This window comes from Vigna unguiculata, chromosome 9 (genome assembly GCF_037176805.1).
Source record: "Vigna unguiculata cultivar grain cowpea cultivar isolate G323 ecotype 2 chromosome 9, ASM3717680v1, whole genome shotgun sequence".
Classification (NCBI taxonomy): Eukaryota; Viridiplantae; Streptophyta; class Magnoliopsida; order Fabales; family Fabaceae; genus Vigna; species Vigna unguiculata.
This window is the reverse complement of record NC_140800.1, coordinates 39936771-39963952: the sequence shown is the minus strand read 5'-3', so window position 1 is coordinate 39963952 and position 27182 is coordinate 39936771. Positions and strand designations below refer to the sequence as shown.

General features: G+C 28.7%; 4 protein-coding genes across 5 annotated transcripts; all 4 read left to right on the top strand.

The window, feature by feature from the left end:
• The first annotated feature begins 1322 nt into the window (after positions 1–1322).
• On the top strand, positions 1323–6702 carry LOC114195862 (putative beta-1,4-xylosyltransferase IRX9H). Of its 2 annotated transcripts, XM_028086279.2 has the most exons (6): positions 1323–1341; positions 1437–1652; positions 2181–3014; positions 3724–3973; positions 4272–4492; positions 6290–6702. In XM_028086279.2, the coding sequence occupies exons 2-5, from the start codon at positions 1621–1623 to the stop codon at positions 4446–4448; spliced, it is 1293 nt and encodes a 430-aa protein (XP_027942080.1). In that variant the 5' UTR covers positions 1323–1341; positions 1437–1620; the 3' UTR covers positions 4449–4492; positions 6290–6702. The 2 variants fall into 2 exon arrangements, with proteins under 2 accessions (XP_027942080.1, XP_027942081.1); XM_028086280.2 differs by lacking the exon at positions 1323–1341 and having other exon boundaries at positions 1386–1652; positions 1967–3014.
• A 1264-nt stretch (positions 6703–7966) lies between these two features.
• LOC114162612 (stress-response A/B barrel domain-containing protein HS1-like) lies at positions 7967–9351 on the top strand. Its single transcript, XM_028046556.1, has 2 exons — positions 7967–8186; positions 9014–9351. Exons 1-2 carry the CDS (start codon positions 8047–8049, stop codon positions 9192–9194), a joined length of 321 nt encoding a protein of 106 aa, XP_027902357.1. The 5' UTR covers positions 7967–8046; the 3' UTR covers positions 9195–9351.
• A 3637-nt stretch (positions 9352–12988) lies between these two features.
• On the top strand, positions 12989–14203 carry LOC114162770 (stress-response A/B barrel domain-containing protein HS1-like). Its single transcript, XM_028046745.2, has 2 exons — positions 12989–13179; positions 13836–14203. Exons 1-2 carry the CDS (start codon positions 13040–13042, stop codon positions 14014–14016), a joined length of 321 nt encoding a protein of 106 aa, XP_027902546.1. The 5' UTR covers positions 12989–13039; the 3' UTR covers positions 14017–14203.
• A 3544-nt stretch (positions 14204–17747) lies between these two features.
• Positions 17748–18549, top strand: LOC114162865 (stress-response A/B barrel domain-containing protein HS1-like). Its single transcript, XM_028046849.2, has 2 exons — positions 17748–17925; positions 18250–18549. Exons 1-2 carry the CDS (start codon positions 17786–17788, stop codon positions 18452–18454), a joined length of 345 nt encoding a protein of 114 aa, XP_027902650.1. The 5' UTR covers positions 17748–17785; the 3' UTR covers positions 18455–18549.
• Positions 18550–27182: the final 8633 nt, after the last annotated feature.

The following is a 27182-nucleotide window of genomic DNA, read 5'->3' as shown; positions in this document are numbered from 1 at the left end:
CATAATTTTGTCTATTTTTATTTTTTTAGAGTAATTTTTTAAAATTATAATAATTACTTTGTTATTTTTTAGAGTAACCATTTATTTAAATTTAACATGACATTTTTTAATTTCATTTTTTATAGGTGTTTTTTATACTAAAATTTCTATATTTATCTTTTAAATGATTACTTATTTTATTTGATTCACACAAATTATTTTACTATTTATTCATGAAAAATAAGTTAGAAGAAAAGTTATAGAAGGCGTGTCTCCTGTGTTCTTTATTTTAAGCAGACATGATAATTATGAATACACAAGTTTATGTAAGACAAGAGAGAAAATACTTAGGATTTGTATTAAATCAGAAAGCTTATTGCAATTGCAAAACTACATTTGCATGGAAGCACACATTTTTAAGGTGTTTTACAATATTACTTTCAAGTACTTACCTTTCATATATAAGTTTTTAGAGTAAAACCTTTCATATATATATATATATATATATATATATATATATATATATATATATATATATATATATATATATATATTATTCTTCATCATCGATGTCTTTGGATCCAAATAAATTATACTCACAACTTGTTTAACACAAAATCTCAATTAGTTCAAAATGGATTGAAATCTAAGACATGCGACTTGGTTATTAGATGAAGTGATTAATCTTACTTTGTATTATGAGAGTATCTTTAGATGAAAAAGAAGAAAAAGAAATTAAGGTAACCCTTTTTATTTGAGAAAAAATGAAAACAAGGTTTTTTAAAATAAAATAAAAAGAAAATATGTTGTTCAACTCTTGTTTCAATTAAAGTCTCATTTTCTATTATCTTCACTTTCCTTTCATGGTTTCCAAGAGACTACCAAAATTATAAATGTTAATTTTAAACTCTAATGGGGTGAATAGATGCCGGAAAAAAATAGATAAAAAAATCAAAGAATATAAATAATGAAAAATGTCTTAAAAAAATTATTTTGATATCACTATTTATAAATAACTCTTGACACCAGTTTTTTTTAATAAAATATTATTATTTAAAATATTAATTTATTTGAGTGTCAAATAAAAAATAACTGTGTCAAACTACCACAGTTCAATGTATTAAGTAGTGTAATGAAAAGAATTGATAACGGAAAAGATAATGAAAAAAATGGAAGTGTATGTTTATAATTAATAACCTAAACAAATTTCAATTACATGCCTTTATTGGATTTTTGTATGTTTACTCTAATAATCGCAAATCTTTATAGGATTTTTGTTTACAGATTCGTTTCCTTTTTTAATTTTTATTGTTTTACTTTCCAGTCCCGCCCATTGGCATCGTCAATCACATGACAAAAGCGGTATAATTTTTCTTTAAAAATTCAAAGAAATATATCACTGTCGCTGTCTTTATGTTTTTTTTTTTCCTTTGCTTTTCCATTTTTGTTTTTTGCAGGATTTGTTTCATGTTCTGGTTTGAAGTTCCTTCCTTTTAGATCTAAGGCCTCCACAGATTCCTGAATCTCTGTTAATTTGACTCACCCACGACCACAGAACTAGTTGCGGCAGAAGGGAAAAACTCTACAGTGCCAAAGTTCTTCCCTTTCAGTGCCCCACTTGTTTGGAAAGTTGAAACAATCATGCCACTCCATTTTGCTTCGCTGTCATTTGGGTAACTTGTTTCAAACTTCTTCTGTTAATTGCTAAGTTGCTAAAAATGCTATCTTGAATAAGACACCTTGATTTTTTGTGTGTGCATTGCACAGTTGCTTGTGGTTCCTCATTATTGATTGATGACTCATTTTGGTTGCTTTAATATATAGAGACTCGGGGTGTTTTGATATATTCATTATGAAACGTGTTTTGCAGATTTCTTGTGATTTGAGATGGTTCACTCTTGATGTATTTTTGGAAGGATTGCTTGTAATTTACTTTGTTCAAGTATTTAACCTGATATGCTTTGCTTACATTGTTTTATTATGCCAGCTTTATTTTGCATCTTTGGCTCTGTAACATGGTCACTTGGAAGGTCTTGGTCAAAGCCAATAGGTCATGACAACTGTTGTTTTTGGCCTTGAAAGACAAGAATTTTATTATTGTTTTGGAATTTGGATACTTTCTAGCCATTATTGTACGCACGGGAATCATTTGGGGTTACTAAACTTTGGTTTGGATTTCTATTGATGGCATCTATTGGAAGAACTTTGTCACCTGTTGCTAGAGCTGGAACTGCAACAAATGTTGAAGTTTGTTCAGTAGCTTCTCCATTGTCTAAGTCGTCGTCAAGTCCTCAGAATTGGTCACCTTCAGTTGGTGCTTTTGTGTTTGGTGCTTTCTCCCCAAGGTCTTTCAGGGGTTTTGAAAGATCAAAACCGAGGGGCCAGCTCTGGAGGAAGGTGCTATTCCATTTTTTCATCTGTTTTGTGGTTGGTGTTTCTGTTGGACTCATCCCACTTGCATCAGTACACATGTCAATGAATCTCATGTCAAAACAGCGAGCCTTCTCATTTGAGGTGATATCTGCAATGGGAAAATTCCAGCAACTTGAAAATGTGACAGCATCAATCAATGAGGCTGTGAATTTTAATGCTTCTTTGTATGTAACCGCGAAAGAACAAGAACTAATAGATGAAGTGGCTTATAATGTATCGAATAGCCAAATCAGTGAATATTCACATGTGGAGTCTCAGAAGCTCCTCATCATTGTGACTCCAACATACAATCATCTATTTCAAGCATATTACTTGCATCGCTTGTCACAAACATTAAAACTGGTCTCACCTCCCTTGTTGTGGATTGTTGTTGAGATGACTTCGCAATCTGAAGAAACGGCTAACATCTTAAGAAGTAGTGGGATTATGTACAGGCATCTCATTTGTAAAACGAATGTAACCAACCCAGGCCATAGGAGCATTCTTCAGAGAAATATTGCAATGGCTCACATCGAAACTCATCGTCTTGATGGAATTGTTTACTTTGCAGATGATGATAACATCTACTCAATAGAGCTCTTTCAGCAAATGAGAGAAATAAGGTCTTTCTAGTTTCTAAGATATTAATTTTGTTTGTGTCTTTCTCCTTTTCTTCTTATAAGTAATGCACTGAAGCAACATGGATAATAAGATAACAACAACTATACCTACATTTCATTTATTATGAATTTCTAATTGTCATTTATTTTGTCTCTCTAACCTATTGAAGGAGGGGTGTGAGAAGGGTCATTATAAGTGTTGTTGATTGGCTTTGGTGTCATGTTTAAATTTGTCAATTTCTGAAATAGAGACTACCTATATAGCATCTAGATATGTTGCTATAGAAAAGTCTCAGAATAATTCTGATATATTTTTATTCATAGAGTAGTATAATATATATGGACATGAATCCCTATAATTCCTATTCTCTTAACATAATTACAGCTGCATAAATCTCTGATTTCCAGCAATCATAATATTTAACTTCCTAATTAATCAAATAGAATATTTGATTTATCTTAACAGTTGCATCCACAAAGGTCTTCTACATTGTGCAAAGTAAGAATATAATGTGTATATATTTGTGCATGTGCATAAGGAACACTAATGAGCCCTATCTGCTACTAATGTTTCTTTTATTAGCTTCCAAGTCTTCTAATCAAATTGGTTCATGCATAGTGTTCGAGCATATTCGTCTTTCATACAATAATTTGCTATTTTCAACTGTTTTTTCATTTATTAGTTGAGATATATCATCATTTTGATTTGCAGACGATTTGGAACATGGACTGTAGCAAGATTATCAAGGGAGAGAAGTAGAATTATCTTGCAAGGGCCCATTTGTAATGAAAATCGAGTAATTGGATGGCATGCGAATGAATCAAGTGGGAAATCCAAAAGATTTCATGCTGAAATGTCGGGTTTTGCCTTCAATAGTACAATACTCTGGGATCCAAAGAAGTGGCATCGCCCTACTCTAGAACCTATCAGGCAACTTGACTCGGTCAAGGAAAGTTTGAGGGTGAGTAAATTAATATAGTAACTGACGATATTAGGATCAATTAGATTGATTCTCTATTTACTATTAGCTTAAAATAGGGTTATTGAATATTCTGTTACTATGATCTTTCTGCTATAAATTGAACAGCTCTCTTAAGACATGAAATTCATTTTCTGTTTATAATCCAAGTTTGAAAAAACATACCCAATCAGATTATCTTTAGTAAAGTTTGGTTGGGCATTGCTCTATATTCTCTCATGGCTTCGTACAACCTTGAATTCTGACTTCATCAGTGGTGGATTTGGTTTTCTATGTGCAGGTCAGCACATTGATTGAGCAGGTGGTTGAAGATGAAAGTCAAATGGAGGGCTTGATGGACAACTGCTCGAGAGTTATGGTCTGGCATATCGATCTTGAATCGTCTTATTCGTCCTATCCTCAGAAATGGATTGTAAAGAACAACCTAGATGCCATTTTTCAGCTTCCACTTGTGTGAAATCCTGGTGAAGAAGTGGAGAGGAGTAAATTTTAATCCTGGCTGTAAGTGAAATCCTTAATCTCTAAACTTCTATTCTATAGCCCATTTTTGTTTGTTTTAAAATAAGCTATTCTCCAGCACTTTATATTTCAAGTTTAACTCCTAGATGTTTGGAACAGTGTTAAAATTTCAGTAACTGATTGTTCGTCAGATTTATTCTTTATTGAAGTTGGATGAAACTGTTAGCAATTATACATTTGGGTTACAATAGAGGAAAAATAGATAAATGCAGCTCATGTTAGTAAAGTGAAAGTATTGTTGATAGACAAACACAATGCTAGTAAAGTTAAAGCTCTGAGCTGTATTATTAATTCAAGACTCCTTATCATAATTGAATAAGGAAATCACTCTCATGTAGATTTTCTAAGATTTTATAAATATTATCATGAGATTTTTTAAAATTATTTTAAGACTCCTCTGAAAGCTAAACATGAGCCTTAAGCTTGTTACAGTAAACTCAATAACAAGTCAAACAAAGAAGCAGAATCCATAAAACATAGATGGAGGGAACTCAGGTAAGGTGGAGAAGTTGAAGAGATATAAGATTGTTGGAAGATGACTGAAATTATTACAAGTTTGAAGACTTTGTTGGTGATGAAACCCACAAAATGGGTTTGGATATTTGCAGCTATTATCAAGGATCAAAATCAATCAAACAAATATAATTTCTCTTCATAGTTGATTTTATCTAAATGAAAGGAAGAGATTCAAGTGATTGATTGAATCATGGAAATAAATTCTTATTACAATATACACAAATAGAAAATGAGTTATATACCCATATTGTAACACAAGCAAGAACACAAAACACCACGATGAACAAAATGGATGGACAAGGTAATGATCCTGGTGGTTTTAGTTAAAAAACAAAAGGACTAAAGTATTGAAAAACATGGATGGAGATTAAGAGATGAACATCACATATTTTCACTATTCTGTTACTGTTATCTTTCTTTTTCGTCTTCATCTGTATTCTGCTGCTCCTTTGTCAATTCTAAAGCATCAATTCTAAAACAAAACCCTTTCGTTTCATTGGAACTTAGTTCACTTGTATTTTTGTATCTTTAGTTGGACAAACTTTTTGTTTACAGCACCTTTTATTTTTGTCCCAATTGTTATGGAACGGTTAAAGGATATCAATTAATTCTAGGAATATGGTAAATTAATTTTTACCTGAGTAGGTTTTGATTTCAGTTGTTCCTTTGCCTATATGTTTTCCTCTACCAATTAGGACTTTGAAAATAGTAGCTTTGTTCAACTCTTTGAGGAGGCCATTAAGTCACATTGTTTGTACAACCACTAACAACGAACAAAGATATTTTGAGATTGTTGGTTGTAAAGCACAATATTGCAAATTTAAGGTCCCATTGTTCTAAGGGAGAGCAAAATGTATGATTAGTTTTTTGGAACTTTCTAAATGAACAATCTAAAAAATTGTGCCTCTCCCCTTCAAATGTTTCACTTTGGGGGAGGTAAAAATTGTGTGAGGAGAAATATTGGTCACCTCCATTCCCCTTCCCCTCATTTTTGTGTTAGAACCAAACAAGAAAAAGTATAAAAAAGTCCATGCTCTTTCCTCTATTGATCTCCTACCAAATACTATATCATTACTAGAAACAATCAAGATATTTATGTTTTGCTTGAGTTTTCAATTGAAACGTGTATACCTTGAATACTGTTCATGTTTTTGAATTTGTGTGGTCATATGTGAAACAAATCCAGAATTTGAGAATTGTACAGTCATGCATTTCTTCTGAGGTGTTTTGGTTATAAATTTATTTCACCATTCTGCATTGCAGGGAAGATATTATAAAGAATTGGAGGTGGCCTGCAAATGCTACTCAGATATTCCATATAACGTGACTGATTACCACTGTCACGTGGTGGCATGGTTGTTTCCTGTGAAAAACTCCATTAACTAATGGTGCATTTTCTCCTCTAACAATTTGTACATTATAAAAGTAATTATACAGTTTCTGAGTAGTCCACACCACACTGCACATTTTGGATTCTTGTAGAGTACAGAGCAGAGGCAGCAACGTTTCATTTGGCCCCTGCTACTTCGCTCTATCTTTTGCTACAGTTGAACAACCTCTTCTGTAAAATTATGGAAGGAATTTTGAATGTGAAAATATGTAACAATTTTCACCGCATTTGAAACTTATGATTCAATTAAGTATTGATCTATTAATTTTACAGTATTATGGGATTATGAATAAATTCACATGCCTTTTCATATTCACTACTCATGATTGTGATTAAGTATTATCGACTTGACTTATTCATAGAAACTAAATTAAAAATATGCAAATTTATGATGCAATTCAAACTTAATTAAATATTTTTTTAAAGTTATTAATATATATGTTTCATTCATTATTTTACCATACCCTAATAATCAAAGTTCATAAATCATATATAACAAGAATTTGATATGACTTTTTCAATCCCCAACAGTATTTCCCTTCATTATTGTAAGAAGGATTCTATCATTGAGCACATGTAATTTTTTTATATTTAGCATAATTATTATATTTTCCATTTTAAATATTTTTTTAATATTTTTCATTGTTAATTTTTTTGGTCAAACATCATATTATTTATAATATTTAATAAGTACGTAAACTCATGTAGATGGACAAATTATTTATTAATTTTATTTAGATGAATATTAAGTTAAGTACAACAAGTATTGCTACATTTTTATTTATTTTTGGTATGATGAAAAATAATTTAAAATCTTAGTACAATAATTACAATTTAATAATTTTATTTAAATTCCATTAATAATTAATATAATTTAACACCTTTAATAATTATTAAATAAAAATTTATATTTAATATATAGCACTAAGAATATTCATTTTACTAAACAAAAACAAAAGATAAAATGATAAGATTAATTGAATATTCATAATTTTTTTTCTTTAACAAAATCACATGATAATTATTAAAAAATAAAGATATATTTAAATATAAATAAAATTAGTCAAATTAAAGTTCATATATAAAATGTTTTATTTTTTATTCTATTAAGAAAATAAAATATACAAATATTTTTCAATCAAAAATTACTTATACGTATGAAAGTGTATCAGGGCACGTTACAAAATATAAAAAATAAGTCTTGGCAAACTTGGCTAGGAAAAATTTTAAAAACTGTTTTGTTGAATACAAGTTCTGTCCATGTCTCTCTTGCAACAAGAAAGTTTGTTTTTTTTTTTCTTTACCTTAGAAGTTAGAGACAATAAAACCTTTTACTACATCTAATTCAGTTCTCTCTTGATCAATCAATTTAGCGTAATTGGTATCTTTTGGCACGATTCCATGGAAATTTCGTCTCTTTAATAATATATAGAGGCATACTACAAAAGGAAGAAAGAAAAAAAAAATGCCTTTTTGATCAATTTATGTGTAAGAACTTTTATACCGTAAACAAAGGTTATATATATATATATATATATATATATATATATATATATATATATAAATTTTTTCATTTTTGCTGAGATAGGTATATACAGAGTGAGATCAGGGAGAAGAGGTTGTTGTGGAAATGGAGGAAGCAAAGGGAGTAGTCAAACACTTGCTGCTGGCAAAGTTCAAGGACGATATCACGCCAGAGAAGATTGAAGAACTGATCAAGGGCTATGCCAACCTAGTCAATCTTATCCCACCCATGAAAGCATTCCACTGGTATGCTACCTTATTCATTTTTTACTTTTCTTTTTCTTCCTCACACTTCCAATTCAACAATCCACTTTCATCTGAACAAACAACATTATCTTCTTCATCCAATGCAAATAGGGCTTGCAAATAGGTTTGCCTAGTATTGCTGATGAAAAAGTGATGATACTGATGAACAGAGTGAGTGGAACATTGATTGGATCGGGTTGGGTTCCGATTTATTTATTGCTACATTTTGAGATTGTACATGATTTTAGTATTCAAAAATGATACTGATCATTTTTGTTAAGATTATTGAAAAAGTGTGTCGGTAGGGTTTCAGAACAAGATCTCTGCCTTTTCTGCACTGTAGGGTCTTTTGACTCTTGTTATTTAAAATGGCAATTACTTGTTTTGCTCTGAGACTTTGGAAAAACTAGTGACTATGTTGGGAATTTGTGATGATGGTATTAGCTTCCATGATCTCTAACTAATTGTCCAATCTGTGATTGTATATGGCAATTAGCTTTGAATGCTATCGTTAGATCTGAGAAGCCTCCTGGTTCGTTCTTGAAGATTTACTGTTCAAGGCTTAAGTTTGCACTGGAAATGTTTGACAAATTTACAAGTTTAATGGCACAGTTAAGGCCTAAAAATGAATAGAATTTTGGATTTTGTTGAAAGAATTATATGTTTTACAACAGATGGAACTTGCATAGGTTGAGAAATGTCATTGAGCTTTTACTGTATATAACTTTTCTAAACATTTGCATCTAAATAAATTCATTCTAGTGGCTTGGTTGAAACATTTCAGAACAACATATATGCATAGCTGATAGGTGAATTATGTATTGTAGGGGAAAAGATGTGAGTGCTGAAAACCTGCATCAAGGCTTCACTCATGTGTTTGAATCAACCTTTGAGAGTACAGAAGGCGTTGCAGAGTATGTAGCTCATCCTGCTCATGTTGAATTTGCAAATCGGTTCCTTTCCTCTACAGAGAAAGTAGTTGTGATTGACTATAAGCCTACCAGTTAACCTTTCACTGGGAAATTGATGCCTCAGTTCACTGTTAGTGCTCTGATAAAAATAAGTTTGGAATGGAGTAAAACAAATATTTCGTTATCTTAAGGTTACTATGAATATGAACTTATTTTACCCAAATGATTCAAAATAAGATCTAATGGATTACGTAGATGCATGTTATTTATCAGATTCTCATAATGGTCGATCGCAAATAGGACATTTGTTCACATGTGGTGACACAACGATTTCATGGCAGTTTGTGTGATGCATAAATTTTAGCATTACACGAGGTAAGTCGTGAATGCATTTGGTTAATGTCTATAATTCAACATGTGCGACAAATTTGTGATTTATCCTCAGGAAAAATAAAATCAACAACCATATATGAAGATAATAGTGCATACATTGCTCAATTGAAAGAAAGATATATTAAAGGAAACAAGAGAAAACATATTCTTTCAAGATTCTTTTTCACTCATGATCTTCAAAGAGATGGTGATGAAGAGATACAAAAGATTTGTTTATGTAAAACTCTAGCAGATTTATTTACAAAGTATTTGTCAATGAGAACTTCTGAACAATTGGTTGGATTTTGTCATCTATTAATGATGTAAGTTTACATGAGGGGAAGAATAGTAAATGTAAAGAATAATATTATATAGAATGATGTACTATTTTTCCTTCACAAATCTTATATCCAAAGAGTTTTTTTCCTAATAAAGTTTTAACCAGACACGGTCTTACACATTCTTATATAAAAAAGTTGTTTTCCATTCTCTTATTCCCTATTTTTTCTTTTCTTCTTTACTCTATTATTAAATTTATTTTATAAAAATTTACATATTATAACTAATAAAAGCATTCAAAATTAAGTCATATTATCCTTTACTTTAAAATTTTGTCTATACTTCAACTTTTTTTCGGTGTAATCTTATAATTCTCTTCCAATATTTTGATTATAAATTTTCAAATTATTATTATTTATGTAAAACTGTTTATTTCTAAAATATATTTTTTTTGTAAATATTAAAAGAGATAGAAAAATATGAAAAAATTATTAAACATTTCTTAATTAAGGAAAATTCTTAAAAGCTCTTTTGTTGAATACTAATTAGTTCTGTCCATGGCTCTCTTGCAAAAAGAAAATCCAATTTTTTTTTACCAAAGAGACAATAAAACCTTTCACTACATTTAATTCACTACTCTGCTCTCCTGATCAGTCAATTTTAACGTGATTGGTTTTGTCACGATTCCACGGAAATTGTGTGTCAATAGTAGTTAGTATAAGCTCATATCACAAAAAAAAAGGGAAATTGCGTAAAGACTTTGATAGTTTCACTAAAGGGTATATTTTTGTGGCTTCAATTCAACATTAATTAAATATTTCCTCTTATTAAATTATCAAAAAAATTTATACTTTAATCGAGTGAGTTTGTTATAGAATTTTTATTAATTGACCAACATAATCTGTCATTTTATTTTTTTTATGTTAAAATAAGTGGGTTCCTTTATGTTAAAAAAGTGAATTTTTATAATTAAGATAAAATAAAATTATAATTGATATAAAATGTGAAACTCATTTTTCTGTCTTAAAAATGTTGGACCTGGCCTTGTTAAAGGGCTCATAGTCAACCCTCTTGTTTCTTGAAATTTCACAGCTGTCCTTTCACTTTCCCTTCTGCCCAGTTCATTTACCCTCTCTCTTTTTCTCCAATAGAGCTCTGTTAGAGTTTGAGTAAGTTTCCCAACTAGTCAAAAGCTTCCTCCAAGTAAGTAACATTTAAACCTATGTTCCTTTCCGTTTTCAGTTCCTAAGCCCTTGTTCTACCTTAATCCCTTTCTTGGTCTCATTTTCGTTCCCCTATATTTCTATTTCAACTCTTTAAGCTTCCTGGTATTGGTGCTCCTCCCACTACGTGCTTTCTTCTCTTAAGCTCAGTTCACTCAAAGGTAAGGGAAGCTAGGATTTTCACGTTTTTGTAGTGTCTTGCTTGTTTTGCTTTGTTTCATGCTTAAAATGCCTGGTTGATGTTTGTGCTTGTATGAGGCTGAACTGGATGTTGCTTTAGACTGTTTTCTGACTTGCATGTGTGAACAGTGGCGAGAACTGGTATTTTCGCCCAAACGAGCCTGTCTCACCTAGGCGATAATAGTAGAAGCTCGTCTTGGTTTCTGCTCGAACTCTCGCTTAGACGAAGAGCTTCCGTTTTGAGCGACGAATCATCTCGCTCAAGCAAGAAGGTCTCGCTTAAGCGAGAACTCTTTGAAACCTGTTGTGCTCTCTGCTCGCATTGTCGCTCAAGCGAGGGACTTCAGTTTTGGGCGAAGGGCAATTTTGCTCAGGCGAGAACTCGCAGAATGCTCACTGTGCCACTATTGAAGCTCTCACTCAGACGAGAATGCCTAACTTAAGCGAGAGAGTCTATGTCGCTTGGACGAAGGCTTCTAGCCTAAGCTAATTCTCCTATTTAATCTATGATTGGATGTATATCTTGTAAATGCATGAGGTATAGGACTATGCCTATCTTATGAGATTTTATGAACTGGAATTGATGAGCTTTATATGAATTAAATCATGAATCATGGCTGATTGGTTGAGTATTGGCATGAGATTTGGATGTCATGAGATAACATGTGGAATATGGTGTGAGAACATGGATGTGGCATGAGTTAGACGTAATTTCATGAATCTCTTGGTGAGATTTTATGGTGGTGTTGTAGTGTATATAATTAGATAAGGATTCAAGTAAGGTTGCATCCTCAAAACTCTAAAAAATCAGTTAGTCTCACGTAGAGCGGACTGATTCAAGTGGTGAGAGTAGCAGGAGATTCTAGTCTTTGGCAGGATAATGGTCCTAGATGATTGAAGGTTAACCTTGTGTGTAGTGTGGTAGGGTAAAACCCATTGACAATGGCTCTATAAAGCAATAGAGGCCACCACAAGTGCAGAATATAGTGAATCCGACTCTTTATATATATCTGGATAATTGAGTCATAGAGTCTTGCATTGTTTGCTATCACATATTTGAGTGCCTATTGTATTGCCTGTTTGGAAAACTGTTTAACATTGCTTGCTCAATGCCATGTTGAAAATTATTTTTACTCTAAGTTACCTTTTTTTGTTTGTTGTCTATTATTTGTTTGGCTTTTCCTATTTGCAATGATCACCAAATTCTTGGTGTGAGCAGATATGAAACCTCTGGTGGTCGCAGTGATGATGAAAATGCGGCAGTGTAGTATGCATGGTTGGATCGGGCTCTATAGAGCATCTTTAGGAGCACTATTGCCTATGTAATCTTTTGCTCTATGAGAAAACTTTTTGGACAACTGTCAAACTCTTAAATTCTATTTTGTTCATAACATCGTGGTGTGTCTTAGTCTTTCTTTCTAATTATATTTATGGATAATTGTAATGGTTGATACATATATACTCCCCTTTGTCTTATGTTCTATTTCATATTATATTGATGTGATGTTTTATTTAATAAATTTATCTCTATTTAAATGGAATGTCATATAAAATTCAAATAAATGAGTAGTTAATGACCTACAAGTTATTCAATATATTTTCAATAAAAATTCCTTATCATTCTAAGTTATATCCTATATTAATAACAAAATCATCTCATATCCTTTTAACATATAAAGATAAATAAATAAAATAATGGTTGAAGATAATAATTATGTTATCTAATTAATGAAAAAAATTAACCAATAAATATTTAATTACAAAATATAAAATTTTAAATTAACTTATTCAATTACAAAGATATAAACTTAAAGGTGTGTGTTTTGTTTTTGGTGAGGTGGGTATATAAAGAGTGAGAGAAAAGAGAAGAGGAAGTAGAATTGTGAATATGGAGGAAGCAAAGGGAGTAGTGAAACACATAGTGCTCGCAAAGTTCAAGGACGATGTCACTCCAGAGAAGATTGAAGAACTCATCAAGGGTTATGCCAACCTGGTCAATCTTGTCCCACCCATGAAATCCTTCCATTGGTATGCTACCTTATCCATTGCACATGCTTGTAGCATTCAGAAATGTTACTGATGATTTTTGCTAAGATTATTGGAAAAGTCCATGGGTGAAATTGCAGGGTTTCAGAACAAGATCTCCTCCTTTTCTGTACTGTAGGGTATTTTGCTTTGTTGCTATTTGGTATTTAATTTATAGGAGTATGATTTCAGGGAGATACATGTTTGCTTCAGCTTAATATTTTAAAATGCCCAGTTATTTGTTTTGATCTTGTTAAGAAACTTTGAAAAAACTAGTGATTGTGTTGTGAATTTGTGATGATGGTATTAGCTTCCATGATCTCTAACATGGAAATTTTCCAAGTGTGGTTGTATATGGCGACTAGATTTGAGTGCTAGCGTTAGATTTGACAGGGCTTCTGGTTCTCAGAGATACACTGTTTAAGGCTTAGTTTGCAGTGAAGATGTTTGAGAAAATTACACGTTTAATGGCAGTTAAGGTCTAAACGAATAGAATTTTGGATTTTGCTGAAAGAATCATATGTTGTTACAATAGATGGAACTTGGGTAGATTGAGAAATGTCATTGAGCTTTTGTTGTGTATAACACTCTAAACATTTGCATCTATGCATTTCAGATCAACATCTATGCATAGCTGATAGGTGAATTATGTATTGTAGGGGAAAAGATGTGAGTGCTGAAAACCTGCATCAAGGCTTCACTCATGTGTTTGAATCAACCTTTGAGAGTACAGAAGCCATTGCAGAGTATGTAGCTCATCCTGCTCATGTTGAGTTTGGAAATTTGTTACTTTCCAATCTGGAGAAAATAATTGTGATTGACTATAAGCCTACCAGTTAACCTTTCATTGGGAAAGTAATAATAATGTCTCAATTTCACTGTTAATAACTGATAAAAATAAGTTTGGTGGTTTCCTCTCAATTATTGTAATCTCTACAATGTTTTCCTATTTGCACACATATTTCAATCTGGTTTGTATCTGAATTTGATATTTCAATTTAAGTTACAATTATGTATTTGTATGTAATATTTATGGAATTTTTAGTATACTTGGAAACGAAATATCTACTCTATAAAATACTTATACTTTTATTATGGTAATGGTTGATAAGTTTTTTTTTCTTATTTTAAAATGTCTAAATGATTTTATTTTTTTATAAAAAAGTATATTCAAATAAAGAAGTTGTAAGCTTATTTTTAATGTGCATTTCGATACTTCTAAAACTATGTATCATACGGGTATGTATCCATATATACAGTACTCATGAATATAATTTGAATCAAAGATATTTTTTAAGAAGGAATACCTAATTTGGGTAAATAAGGATACTATCCGAATTGAGGTTTAGTAAATAAATATTTTCAAGTGGTTGAAAAGAGCTACCAGTTTTAATTTTTATCTAGTAGATGGAATTTGAAACCAAACAACACTTACAATCAGTTATAGTCCTAATACTAATACATAACTATTATCAAGTATTGATTTATAAATTCTCTTACCTCTTAAGCAAATTTATTATATATAGTCTAACTTGACTTGAAAAAGTTAGTATTTATTGCTAAAAAAAACATAAAACATTAAAAAATGTAAATAAATTTTTATATCAATAATTGAAATATAATTAGTTTAAATATTAAATATTAAATATTATACTTAAATAGTATAATTATAAAAGTAGAGTTACATTGAAACTAAAATTTGTGTTATTTTAATATTTTAATTTGGGCCATGTTTGATACATATTCATATATGATATTTTAGAATATTTATTAACAAAATATTTAATATATAAAATAATAATATTTTTAATAATCATAATAATTTATAACAACTTTAATATATAATTTAAATTTATAAAATAAAAATAATATATTTATTATATTTTTAAAATTTTTTATATATTTAATATATATATATATATATATATATATTATGTTGTATTTTATTATTTTTAAAATAATAAGTGTGAGACATGCTTAATGACCATAATAGTAGACAAAAATTTCACTTACAGCAAATTTCACTTACCATATATATAATGTTTAAATGTAATTGGTTACAAAGTCATAGAGAAAAATATATATATATATATATATATATATATATATATATATATATATATATGTTCTGACACCAATTCACACCCATCAACACTGGTATAAAAATTATGATCACATGTATATCGACATCGGTGTCAGAATAATGGCCACAAAATGTGATACTTTTAGGTAACACTATTAGCAATGAGGATTTATAAATATAATACATTAGAAAAAAATAACAACCAATATAATATAGTTTTAAAATTATATAAATTGTAATCTATTTATAAATAGTAAAAAGTTGAATAGTTAAAAATTGTGGAAAAAATTGTATTTAACTCAAATATAAAAAAGTTATGGACCTGTTTCATTGTTGGCCTGACATTTCGACACAGTCCTGGGTCCGGTCCCGTTTGGACGAAACTGTATTTGTACGTGAATGTAGTAGAATCAACACAGTAAGATTATTATTATTATTTTCTTTTTCAGTCATGGGCCCTTTGTTTTTTTTTTGTTCAATGCAGTAATTATGAATAACATCCCACCAAACATAATAATTGAGCAAGAAAGACTAAGCAGTTTTATTTCTTACCTACTTTTTTTTTTTGCACGTGGTTTATATAATATTTTGTAATACTTATTTTTGTATAATTATAATTGTTTTTTAGATTACTTTTCTGAATAAGTACTATGGTCAAAATTTAATATAAGAATGTAAATGTAGATCTACGTTTTGTACTAACAAGATACAAGAATGTTGAATTTTATATAAAAAAAATTATAAATATATTATTTTAAAATTTTAAATTAAAAAGAATATAAACATTATGTGAGTTAATAAAGATATAATAATAATAATAAAATCTTACAATTAAAAAACAATATTACAATTATAAACGTAAGTGTAAATCTCGTTATCTCCTCCACGGTTTATTCATTTCGAATTTTTTGGTGAGGATTTATTGTGATTCATATTTTCTTTGTCCTCTTGTATATCAGTAAGATGGTGACAGCCATTTCTTCCCAAAAAAACACATGGCATTTGATATGAAAACTCTTACCAACTAACAAATCTTTAGTGTGATTATATATATATATATATATATATATATATATATATATATATATATATATATATATATATAGCTTAAATTTAAAGATATTGAAAAAAGTGGTTTCTATAAATAACTTTTTCTGATTTTAAATAATTTATATATAGATATCTATATTAAAATTATACTTTTTATTTCAAATAATTCTTGTAAATAATTCTCCTAATAAAGATGTTCTAACCCATCTATTTAAAAATATATCCAGGTCTTCTTTTCACATCCAAATATGGTTTATTTTCACATAACATAAAAAGAAAAAATATTGCAAAAAAAAATTGGTTTTTCTTTTTTCTTATTTTTAGAACAATTTATAGTCTGATTTTGAGTTTGAATTTGAAGCATTTTTTTTTTTTTTTGAGAAATGGAGTTGTGGTTGTAGTGTAAGGAGTATTAAGGGTGGACATTGAGAGTTTAGGTCATTTCAACTTCAATTATTGGTAGTGGTGGTGAAAGAAGAACAATGTAGTGATTTTGTGATAGTGTATTGGAGTGTGACATTTTGTCTCTATATTTAAATTAATGCAGAAAAAATTATTTTGTGATTCATGTGGTGGTTCATTAAGTATTTATCATTTTTCACTAAACAAGGACGATTTATAAAAAAAAAATGTATCAAAAGAAATTATTGTGGATATGTATATATATGTAACTTTAGATTTAGATTTTTATTTTTATTTTTAGCTTTTGCTTCATTGATATAATGACTTTGATAACAAAAGTCCAATAACTGAGTATTATGAAATAAATTTATGAAATAACTAATCATTATGTGTCTCAATCTATTAACTAACAATGAAATTAAAAACTTATTTATAATTTAAATATGTTTTTGTTTCCCTAATTTTCAGTGATTTTTAGAATTAGTTCATCGAAACTTTGAACCAATTTAGTTATTTATCTCTTAAAATATGTGGATTTAGTTTTTTCAATTAAATTTTGTTAGGTTTATTTGATGTTTCGTATGCATTTCAAGATTGTCAAATAAACACACTTGAAATATCAAATAAACCTAATAAAATTTGATTAAAATGACTAAATTCAAATATTTTTGAGAAATGAAAGACTAAATTTATCTAAAATTTCGAAATGGACTAATTCAAAAATTCAAAAATCAAGAAATAAAATTATATTTAACCCTTTTTATTTATTTTATAATATTGGGAATATGGGCCATGAGATGGGTATTTTGGAACCCCAACGGAAGTTATTGTTTGGCATTAAGAGGAGTAAATAATGTTCCACCAAAAGGTACATTTACCAAGAAGCTCAATCATGGAAGCTATCTCATCACGAGAATTCATAAATATAAAAACTGATAAAGAATACGACAATACGTATAGGTATACAGCTGGCATAATTTAATGTACGTATTATTTGTGGTAAATGTGTTGAGATGGGTATAAAAAGGGTGAGAGGGAGAAAGAGGTTGTGTGAATGAATAGAACTTAGAAGAGATGGCAGAAGCAAAGAAAGAAGTGAGACTTGTGATATTGGCAAAGTTCAAGGAAGATGCCACTCCAGAGAAGATTGAAGAGGCCATAACAGAATATGCAAAACTAGTGGATGTCATCCCAGCCATGAACAAGTTCCATTGGTAAATATATATAATATTATTTTTACATTATATTTTTCTATTGATAAATATAAGTAATTAGTATTTTGTGTAAGTTTATGTTAAAAGTTTTATATCGACGACAATTTCATAATATATAAGTGATGTGCAAACTTTATCTTGCAAATCAATTTTGTGAGATTAAGTTAGATTTAAAATCTACTTCTAATATGATATCAAAGTCAAGATAGAGTCTTTCTAATATGATATCAAAGTCAAGATAGAGTCTTTCTAATATGATATCAAAGTCAAGATAGAGTCTATAGCAGCAATTTTCTTGAATGAATAATAATAATTGTGTTGCAGGGGAAAAGATGAAAGTTTCAGAGTTAACCTGCACCTGCATGAAGGGTACACTCATATCTTTGAATCAAGCTTTGACAGCTACGATGGTATTCAAGAGTATGAAGACCACCCTGAGCATGCTGTCTTTGAACAACTGCTTCTTTCCCGCACTGAGAAACTGCTTGCCTTTACCTATGAACCTACCATTGTTAACCTTCAGAAGTAATTAATGGCTTCTGCTGCTTTGCTTTCATCAAAATAAGTAATATTGTTCTGTATTTTCAATGCACTGCAATATCATATTATTTATCCTTCTTCTCACTTCTCTTCCTTTCACAATTCACAATTCTCCAATTTTCTTCTATTCTCATTTTCATTTATATTTCCACACCAATAATAATATCTATTCAAACTATTTATCACTTAAATGTACTCATAAATGGATAGGGAACATTTACAATGTTGGATAGAAAACTTAATAATTAATTAAATAAGATCCAACAAAAATTAAATAAGATCCAACAAAATAAACTACATTATGAAAGTAAAATTTAAATCTAGTTGTACAAATTTACAAATACTTTTATTTATATTATATATATATATATATATATATATATAATTTGTGTTTCTTTAATTTTGTGTGACTCTTCAAAGAATAATATCTAATTATTCTAAAGCTCTATTTGTTTCCAATAACGAAACACAGGATGTGATTTAGATGAAAAAACATGAAAATTGTTATTTTTTTTTTAATTTCAGGCTAATGAAGGGAGAAAAACAGAAAAAGTAGTGAAAAAACATTACAAATTACAAATTTTAACAAAATCTGGAAAGATAATCTACAACAAAAACAATAATGTGATTTAAGTGGATAATTCATACAGCATTAGAATTTTTTTATAACTTGCATATAAGTTTATATTATTGCGGTAGAACAATTTCATATAAATCGTTTGCAGCCTCTTTAAATTGAAACATAATATACTATTATAATGAGATAACTAATTATGCATATTTTATTATATATTTTTAAATTAATATATAATATATAATAATTAACATATTTTAGTATTATAATAAAATGAATAATAATTAATAATAAAAATAATAATATTTTGTTACCATAATTTGAATCACACAAAATTTTGCATTTATTGGCATCCACTCTTCCAACACAAAGTAAAGTACAATTGTAGGTAACCTTTTATTTATATATATATATATATATATTATATAAAGATGTCAGGAAAATTCATTGGAGAAAAAAATAAATACAAAGAAAGTAAAATATATATTATATCTTTTCTGTTTAAACCCGACTCATATAAGGTCCGCACAACGCGGACTGGCCCACTCCGTCCTGCACACTTTATGTAGGTTATAAACACTGGTCTGTCCTGCCCCGCACTTGGCCTGCGGGTCTGCGAGCTGGCCCACTTTTTTTTTTAATTTTTTTTATTTTTATGATAAAACTTTCAATATTTAAAAATTGAGAAACTTTAAGAAGTTCACAAAATTAAGTAAAGACTTTGGGAAATTGGATGATAAATTGATAATTCAACATTTTCATCATATCCATATTGATACTATGACATACACAATGTATTCTTTAAATTTTAGCACATTAAAAAAATACATAATACTTGTCTTTTCCAGTTATACAAGAATTTGAAACGTTAATGCAATAATCCATAAAAAAAGTAATTAATATACATAAGTGCAATTTTTTTTGTTTAAATTTTATGTAGGCTTGCGAGCCGACCCGTACGGGCCACGAGCCGACCCGTACAGGCCACGAGCCGACCCGCACGGGCTACGAGCTTATGCAGGCCTGTGAACTTACTATAATAGTCTGTCCCGCGTTTTTTTTCGCAGGCCTGCGGGCCGGCCTGACAGACCAGGCCCTAATTGCCACCTCTAATAGTGATAATAAAAAAATTAGTAGGGAGGGTGGTGGTCCTAGTAGTTCTGCTAGGAGGGGGTTGTGGATGGCAAATAGAAAGGAGAGAAGATTTGGATGATATTGTGATCATCAGAATTTATGCTCACGTACTTGATTATTAGTATTGCTATCATCAAGGACAATATCATGAATGAGGTTCGGGAAAACAGGAGAAAAAATATCACAGATATCATATTCTATGTCACTATTTTTAAAGAAAAAATATATTCATAAAACTTAACATCTCTAGAGATAAAAACTTATTTAGTATTAAAATCAGACAACTGATAAGCTTTATATATCCAGGAGGATATCCTATGAAAACAGTTGCAATAGCCATTGGGCTATGTATATGTGAGAGAAAGGTGGAAACATAACAAAATGTGTCAAAAGTCCTAAGAAAAGTAATAAGGCAATTTGGCAAATAATATCTCATAAGGAGATTAATTACCCAAATTTGTACTAGGTGTACAATTCATAAGAAAAACAACAATTTTAATACATGCCAAAATTGTACAAGAATATTAGATTGGAACATAAAAAAACGAGCAACATTTAAAATGTGTAAGTGTTTTCTTTCCACCACATTGTTTTGTTGAGATGTTTTAACACAAGAAAATTCTTTTGAAAGCAAATTCTTTTGCATTGTCAAACTAGAAAGCTTTTATGATATTTTTAAATTGATTTTCAAAGTAAGAGAAAAAATGAGGAATAAGTTGAAGACAACCATATTTGTATTTAACCATGTAAATTCAAATGAAACGACTTTTATCATCCATTAAAATAAGAAAATAACGACAATTATCATAAGTTTGATGTTTGAAAGGACCTCAAATATCAGCATGAAGAATATCAAACAATGTGAAGTAAAATGGTTTAAATTTGGAAAAAGATAATCTATTTTGTTTAAAGAAGTGGCAAGTGCTATAATGATACGAAGAATCAATACTTGAAAGAACTTTATTAGCAAGCAACTTGTAAATAAAAATATAAATATATTTTAATCTTTTATGCCATGTGTCATAAGAGAAACTATTACAATAATTTGTAGATACATAAGAGGAATGAAAATCAAGAACTAAACATAAACGTATGTAAATTTTGCAACAACAAATTTGAATCGTAGTCCAAAAATCCAAGATCTATCTTGATTTGTTTGAAACAAAAGAATTATATTATTACCTATGACATTGGTAGTATTAAGGAAGGATGCACTTTTTTTGCGGTATGATATTGAATGATTTGTTGACACTAAGGTTAAAGAAGAATTTTCCATAAAAGATTGTTTTTTTGTAGTGAGAGATTCATTAAGCCTCATTAAAAATAACATAACATACTCTGTTGATAATGTTGATGTGGTTTTGAAATGGTTGAAGATGATCGTAGTAATGTTGATGTGGTTTTGAAATGGTTGAAGATGATCGTAGAAACACTGAAATTGTGATCTATAACCAGTTCTTCCCAACGGACTTGAGCTTCATGTAATATGTAATAATGGTGTACATACCTTATTGGAGATACATGAATTATGGATGAAGATGAAAGATATAAAGATGATTCTTCTTCGAAAACCCAATTTTTAGATCTTTTCAAATTTCTTGCTTTGTGGTGGCGAGTGTGGTACCACGAAGAGATGCTGATGAAAATATTGTACAACCAATAAATAGATGAAAACGCTATTTGCGAGTGATGAGTAGTGTCGATAAAAGGCAATGTAATATCTGTGAGAGCTACGTGTATATATATTTGTTATATATATTTGTTGTTATATGAGATGTAAGAACAAGTCCTGGGGTATAAGAATGATGCAATAACAAATAGTGAGTTGAATCTTGATTGGGAACCACCATAACTCCCTAGGAGATGGGAGGAAACCTTAACAAGAATAAGAGATAAGAGCGAAAAAAACAAATTAAATTTCATTTAATACGAAATTAAAACATATCAAAGCAAATAGAAAAAAAATAATAAAGGAATTGATTAAAAAAGGAAATAAAAATGAAAAAAAAGGAAACTCTAAACTAAACAGAAACTAAACCGTAAAATAGAGAGTAAAAAACCATAACTCTATACAAAAATTACATTACTTTTTTCAATTAAACCTTAATTTATTTAATCAATGTGAACAGAAAAAAATAACTGTAATAATAAAAAATATATATAATAACAGATAAATATGAATTGAAATTAGAAAACTCAATTGAGTTGAGTATAATAGGTGACTCACTATAAGTTATATTAAAAATATTAAATAAACATTTTCCTGATTTAGATGAATAAGGCTTAACATAATATTATAACTAATAAAATAATTGGTTCAAATTTAATTATTTATACATGATGTTAAAATAAAAAAATTAAATAAAAAAATTCTAAATGTTTTGTTCAAGTAAAAATTTGTATTATATTTATTTATTTATTTACAAAAATTTAAATAACACTTAGGAAGAAGTATTACTAGAAGTACAATGGTATGAAAAAATGAGTTTAAGTATTAAGTTGCAACATAATGAGTGAGCAGTTGTTTTAATCAAGTTATGAATGTCTAAAGTAACAAAAGTTTTGAAATAAAATAAAATTAAAGTAACATTAGTGGGTATTTTTTTACAAAAAGAAAGATTAAAACAACTATATATTGACAATCTATGGAGAATATTAAACCAGATTACATGTATCGAATACAAAAATCATCAGTAATTTTTATAATAATAATAATTTAATGATTTTTTTTATTTAAATTAATAAAATAAAAAACTATTTTATAATAGCATTTTTTATTCACAATACTTAAACTTCAAACCTTATTTATAGATATTGAGTTTTATGATTGCTCAAACTATTAACTATAATAATTGTATGTTGAATACTAAGATGAGGAAATGACATCCTCTTAGAGGATTACATTGTTTTTGCTAGATGTAATATGCTCCACGAAACATTTAAACAAAAATGGTAAAATAAAATAAAGAAAAAATAAGATAAATCGAAATAATTATATATGCCTTGCCTTAGTTGATAATGCCTACTCTCAAGAAAATCAAATAGAAATTCAGAGTGAGATAAAAATGAAGAAAAATTTGTTTAGGAATTTACTATTTTAATAAATAACTGAATATAGCTTTAAATGTCTTAACTTTAAGCATAACAAGAATTAGTCGGTAGTAATTATATGTTGCATGAAACTAATGCATTCCCATGGCAAAGGAGTTCCTTTTCTCAAAAGGTAAATTTAATTTTAAATTATTGTGAATGGCAGATTTGTTTTCATATCTCAAAATCAAAATTAAAATGAGAGTCAACAACAACACCGATAACTTGTATATTTTTGGAATTTGATTTACTACTCTATTAATCTTAAGATTTTTTTCCGTAATTACTTCTAACGTAAATTTTTCAATAAAAAGAATACTAAAATGACTCCATCATAATAATAATATGTGGTTTATTATAATTTGCACACACGTTGATTTGTCTCACAAGGTTTATTTTTCTTCTGAATGTGCTCAATCCTCACTTGGTTTTCCTTGCATTCAACATACAACTCTTAACTTTCACAATAAATTAAATATTATATATATATAATATATATATATATATATATATAATATATATATATATATATATTTATTTATTGCAAGTGGGTGTACCTCATTACTTATATTATTAACAATCTATTCCTTGCCCTAAGCGCGTTTGCTGAACCATTTACACCACTTTTTTTTATTATTATTCAATTAAACTTTTTATGTGAATAACTGAACCATGACAGTTCAAGTTCATAAAAAAAGCATTATTGCTATGGTGTGGTGTCAAAAGAAGGAAAAGGTTAGTCATGTGGGACAATCACTTCAATACAACTGGTATTATCTTCTATTTTATGTTATTTATCAATTCTTAAAATGTTATGTAAGTGTGGTAAATTATCAAGAGATTAGAGAGCAATTCTTATGGGGTTGGGGGTATGAAAGTAGGAAAATAACATGGTTTAAAGGGTAAAGCATATGTAAAATCATGGAAGAGGTTGGATTAGGAGTTAAGAATTTAAAATTGTTTATATTACTTTATTGAGAAAATGGAAGTGAAAACTTGGAAGGGTGAGTCTAGACTATGGAAGGAGATACTTAATTAAAATATGGATCCCGAAGAGCTTTGAATGAGAGGAAAGATAGGAGTGAGTGATGATGGTGGAGAGATATTAAGAGAACACATGAGAATGACCAAAAGGATAATTTGTTTGATAGAAATATAAGGTGGAAAAGAGGAAGAGGTAACAAAATAAAATTTTGGAAGATTTAGGGAATACTCTTAATACTTTGAAGAGGTTAAATGGTGCTCCATTTATAGACTTTGACGACTAATGAATGAATATGAAACAATAGAAGAAAAAAAACATTAACATATACAATAATGAAGTATATAAGAGCTTAAATGTTGATAATGGAGGGCAATAGTCCAACTCTTTATTTGGCGTGTTATTATATAAAGTGTCAACATGTGATAATTTACAAAATAGGAGGTACAAATGGGGAGTAAAACATGTGTTATGTATGGAATTAAGGAGGAAATTGTTAGTTGTATTTTAGTTGTAGGGGGAACACACATAAAAGATGTGTGATGCATGGTTGAGGTTTCTAATAGTACATCATAATAAATCATAAATATACTCGTGTTAATTTGAATACCTAAAATGAGCAATAAGTGTAATATAATATGATGATGTATGTGGAGTATTGAGAACTATAAAAATAATGTTATCTTTAGAAAATGAGTGTGGACAGTAAGAAGATTTTGTCTCTTATTGTACAAGTCAAGGTGTGAGCCTAGATCAAATAACAACTCTCTCATTTTCTAATCGATGTATGTATTCAATTTAGTATATACAATCTTTACACATAAAAATATATGTTATTGAGTTAAGATATAAGTTTGATAATGATTCTTCACTTTTTGTGCTATATGTAATAGGTATTATTACTTATATTATAAGGAGTCTTTATATATGTTTATGAGGATATATGTTTTCAATGTTTAGACTAACTATTTATAATATCTTATCACTTATTTGAGTTTTTTTTATCATGAAGAAGAGGGTGAACAACACATACACATATTTTGTTTTAGCTTTTGAAAGGTAGAAGATAATCTTTGAATATGGAAAGACTAGGAACGAATAAGATAACAAAAATTCTAAAAAGAAGACATTAATTGTATAACTCTGTGATTTTTGACTATAATATTTTTCATGTGTAGTATGACATGTTAAAGATGAAAAAAATAGTATATTTAAAGTAGTGAGTTAAATTATGGATGTAATGATAGTGGAAAGACATATTGTGGAAAAGATGAAAGCAAAAAAGGTTCCATTAACTATAACATTAACCATTTTATAGTTTTAAAGTTGAGAGATCTTTTCAATAGGATTCGTGAGGAGGGATGTCTTCAAAATTTTTGTGCTTAATTAATGATTTTTCTAGAAATTGTGTTTTTTTACAATACTAAATGTTTTTATTGTTGAATTTTACATGTTTTGTAGTAGGAGAATATTTATTTTGTTTTTTTACAGTTTTTAAATGTGGGACAAGATAATCTAATTGTAATATATATATATATATATATATATATATATATATATATATATATATATATATATATATATATATATATATATTGTTAAAAATGGAACTAAAGAAGTTCACTGTGGTTACTACAAGACTGATGAAAGATATTGGCATTTACAAATCATATGTATTAATTTTCATATCCAGTAACATAAAACTATCACATGTAAGTGAGTCAGATTTATGATTGATCTAAGTTTCTTTTTCCTTTTATTTATCTCTTGTTAATCTAGGTATGGTTTGTATATTCTAGAGGATAAGTTGAATATTTAATGTTTTATAATTAATATATTATTTATTATTGATAAAAAGATATATATTTTGGGTTGAAAAAAAAAATCATATTCACCTAATCAATGTCATGTTCATAAACATGATTCAGAAATAGATAAAGAACCGCGCACAAACTAAATTGTTAAATTGGAAATACTTCAACTCACTACTTATTATATGTGAACCACTAAAATGTTTTTTAACTCACCTATTTCCAGTTTTGTGTTAATGACTGGTTGAACTAATGGTTGGAATGCAGCCAAAAAAATTTTATCAGTAATTGATCATATTGGTTACAACTGCAACCAAATTTAGTGCATTGAAAATCCCAACAATATATCTTTGTTGAATGGTGTCTGCCCATTTCTTTGAACATTAATTTTCTTTTCTATAAATAAAAGTTGTGGGAGATGAAGAACATCATCAAAAAGCAGTAGGATGTAAATGTAAAAAACTTTTATGGTATAAATGTGTATGAATGAGGTGAAATTTGGAAAGAAGAGATATTTAATTATGTTAAAATCTAAAGTATTTTGACAGATTTCATTTATAACTCTTATTATTCTTGTGAAGGGTATTATTTATTTTATACATTATCAGCCAAATCAAAGATTAAAAAAAGTTATAATAAACAGTATTAAAACCTTAGTAAAATATACAAACCTGTACAGGATACATATCTCACGGCGATGAAAATTTGTTCCATCATTTCTTTTCTCTCTAATTTATAAATAAATATTTTAAAAAATAAAATAATTGAAAATTCTATAATGAAATACATACAAAATTTATATATAATAATGCATGTATAATGATTGATTTTTACACATAATATTATAATAGTATATATGTTTAATCAAATATTTAAACCATTGAAATGTGAAATTTATGATTACAGAGTTATTAATGAAATGTTCACCTATGTTATCTCCCATAAGAAGGTGAAAAGATGAATTTGTAAAGATGTGTGTTGAGGTTTGAACACGCTTATTTGAGTGGAGAGTGAAATATTTTGTAGAACCAGACAACGCACTTTCACCATATGCCATCAAAAGTGTGTGATTTTGAGTAAAAGATGCCCTCTCAATCAAATTTTCATGTTTGTCCTTTCTTAGACA